The 1,818-nt window shown below is 67.4% G+C and overlaps 2 protein-coding genes across 2 annotated transcripts in view; one reads left to right on the forward strand and one right to left on the reverse strand.

The window, feature by feature from the left end:
• Nucleotides 1-237, forward strand: part of PFL1_02847 (uncharacterized protein) — a gene marked incomplete at both ends in the record, with an annotated part of 3,027 nt that extends 2,790 nt beyond the window's left edge. Inside the window, one exon of the mRNA XM_007880361.1 lies at nt 63-237. Within this exon, the coding sequence (XP_007878552.1) occupies nt 63-237 (175 nt within the window). The remainder of the gene's footprint in view (nt 1-62) is intronic.
• Nucleotides 238-490: 253 nt separating this feature from the next.
• On the reverse strand, nt 491-1,537 carry PFL1_02848 (uncharacterized protein; the record flags this gene model as incomplete). The annotated part of the gene is made up of 1 exon (XM_007880362.1): nt 491-1,537. The coding sequence occupies one exon, from the start codon at nt 1,535-1,537 to the stop codon at nt 491-493; it is 1,047 nt and encodes a 348-aa protein (XP_007878553.1).
• Nucleotides 1,538-1,818: the final 281 nt, after the last annotated feature.

The following is a 1,818-nucleotide window of genomic DNA, read 5'->3' on the forward strand; positions in this document are numbered from 1 at the left end:
AGCAAGCCGACGCTGCAGCGCGGCCAGTCGACGACGGCGGCCGCCTCGCCCGACCTCTACAGGTCGCGCAGGTACTCGGCCGCCGACCGCGGCGATGGCCGTGCGGCGCTGACGCTGCGCCCTGAGCAGCCGCCCAGGGCCGCCTTCCTCAAGGGCCTCGACAACGTCAGCTCCCGCGGCATCGACGCCATCCGACCGCTGCCCGTCCCGCCGCAGCTGTCTCCGTTCGCGCCCTGAGTCCCCCGCGTCCCTATCGTACGTAGCGTAGAATAGTAGCCTGTCTTGGCGGTGCGTCGAGCGTGCGGGCTGCCCTGGCCGGCGCCCCGACGCCTGTCGTTGCTGAAAACCACCCTTCCTTGGAATCTGAAGCGTGTGCTGATGGGCAAACTCCGGATGGACATGGTATGAGAGCACGCGAATGACTGCGGGGTATGAAGATGGAGGACGAGATGGCCCGACCACAGAGGAGGACAGCGATAGACCGGCGCGGCTACTCGATGACCCTGTCGATGAGGCCGTGCTTGAGGCACTGCTCCTCGCACCACTTCCACACCTGGTCCCTCGCCTCGGTGTTGCGGCCGAGCTCGTTGAGCTCGCCGACGCGGGCATAGGGGATGAGGTACTTGCCGTTGACCTCGTCCTTGTCTGCGCCGACGGCGCCCCAGAGCTGGGTGACGGCGCCGACGGCGGCCGGGTAGAGGAGCATCTTTTTGAAGCGGGCCGTGACAAAGTTGCTGCCGCCCAGGTCCGACTGGATCGCGCCCGGGTGGACGGCGCACGAGACGATGCCGTCGTTGCTTGCCTGCGAGAGGGCGGCGAGCTTCTGAGCCGTGTAGATGTTGCCCATCTTGGAGCGGCCGTAGAGGTGGGCGGAGCTCGAGAGCTTGCCGCGCTTGTAGTCGTCGAGGCCCTCGGGCGACATGTTGATAGGCTTGTCGACGAAGCGGTGGGCGCCCGAGGCGGTGAGGACGATGCGCGTCGCGCCCGGCTGGTTGGACGGGTCGGCGGCGGCCTTTTGGATGGCGGGGAGGAGGAGGCGGACGAGGGCGTGGTGGCCCAGCGTGTTGGTGCCGAGCATGAGCTCGTAGCCCTCCTCGGTCTTGCCGCCAGTGACGAGGCCAGCGTTGCCAAACAAGAGGTCTAGCCGGTCCTCCTTGGCGAGAAACTCTTCGGCAGCGCGCTTGATGCTCTGCAGGCTCGACAGGTCGCACTGGACCAGCACCATGTCGCCCGCCTTGCCGTTGTAGCGCAGGTCGCCTTCCTTGACCTTTTCGCGCAGCGTGGCCTCGCATTCGGAGCGGAGGACGTCGCGCGTCTTCTCCATCTTGGCCACGTTGCGGCCGAACAGGTAGACCTTGGCGTCCGAGAGGACCAGCTGCCGCACCGTCTCGTACCCGATGCCGGCCGTGGGGCCCGTGACGAGCGCCACCTTGCCCGAGAGCGACTTCATGTCGCGCTCCGGCTCCCAGTGCGGCGGCTTCGGACGCCAGCAGGGATCGCTGGTCAGCTCGCGGATAATGGTGAGCACAGAGGACATGGCGGGTGCGTGCGAGCGAAACCGGTGGCGGGAAGGCGATCGAAAGAGTAAGGGCGGAGGTGGTGGTGTCGACGACGGCGGCAGAAGAGACGGGGCTCGTTGCATGTGAGAGGCAGGGGCCGAAGTGGTGCCACCTCGTCAGGGGCCCGCCCCAAAACCGATTAGCCGAAGGTGAGCTCGCCCGCCGCCCCGTCGCCGTCGCCGCCGTCACCATCTCCACATCACCCACCACCTTGCCCGTCACCACGCAGGGAGCATCATCGCCAAGACAGCCAGCCGCC

Source organism: Pseudozyma flocculosa (genome assembly GCF_000417875.1).
Source record: "Pseudozyma flocculosa PF-1 unplaced genomic scaffold scaffold00008, whole genome shotgun sequence".
Lineage (NCBI taxonomy): Eukaryota > Fungi > Basidiomycota > Ustilaginomycetes > Ustilaginales > Ustilaginaceae > Pseudozyma > Pseudozyma flocculosa.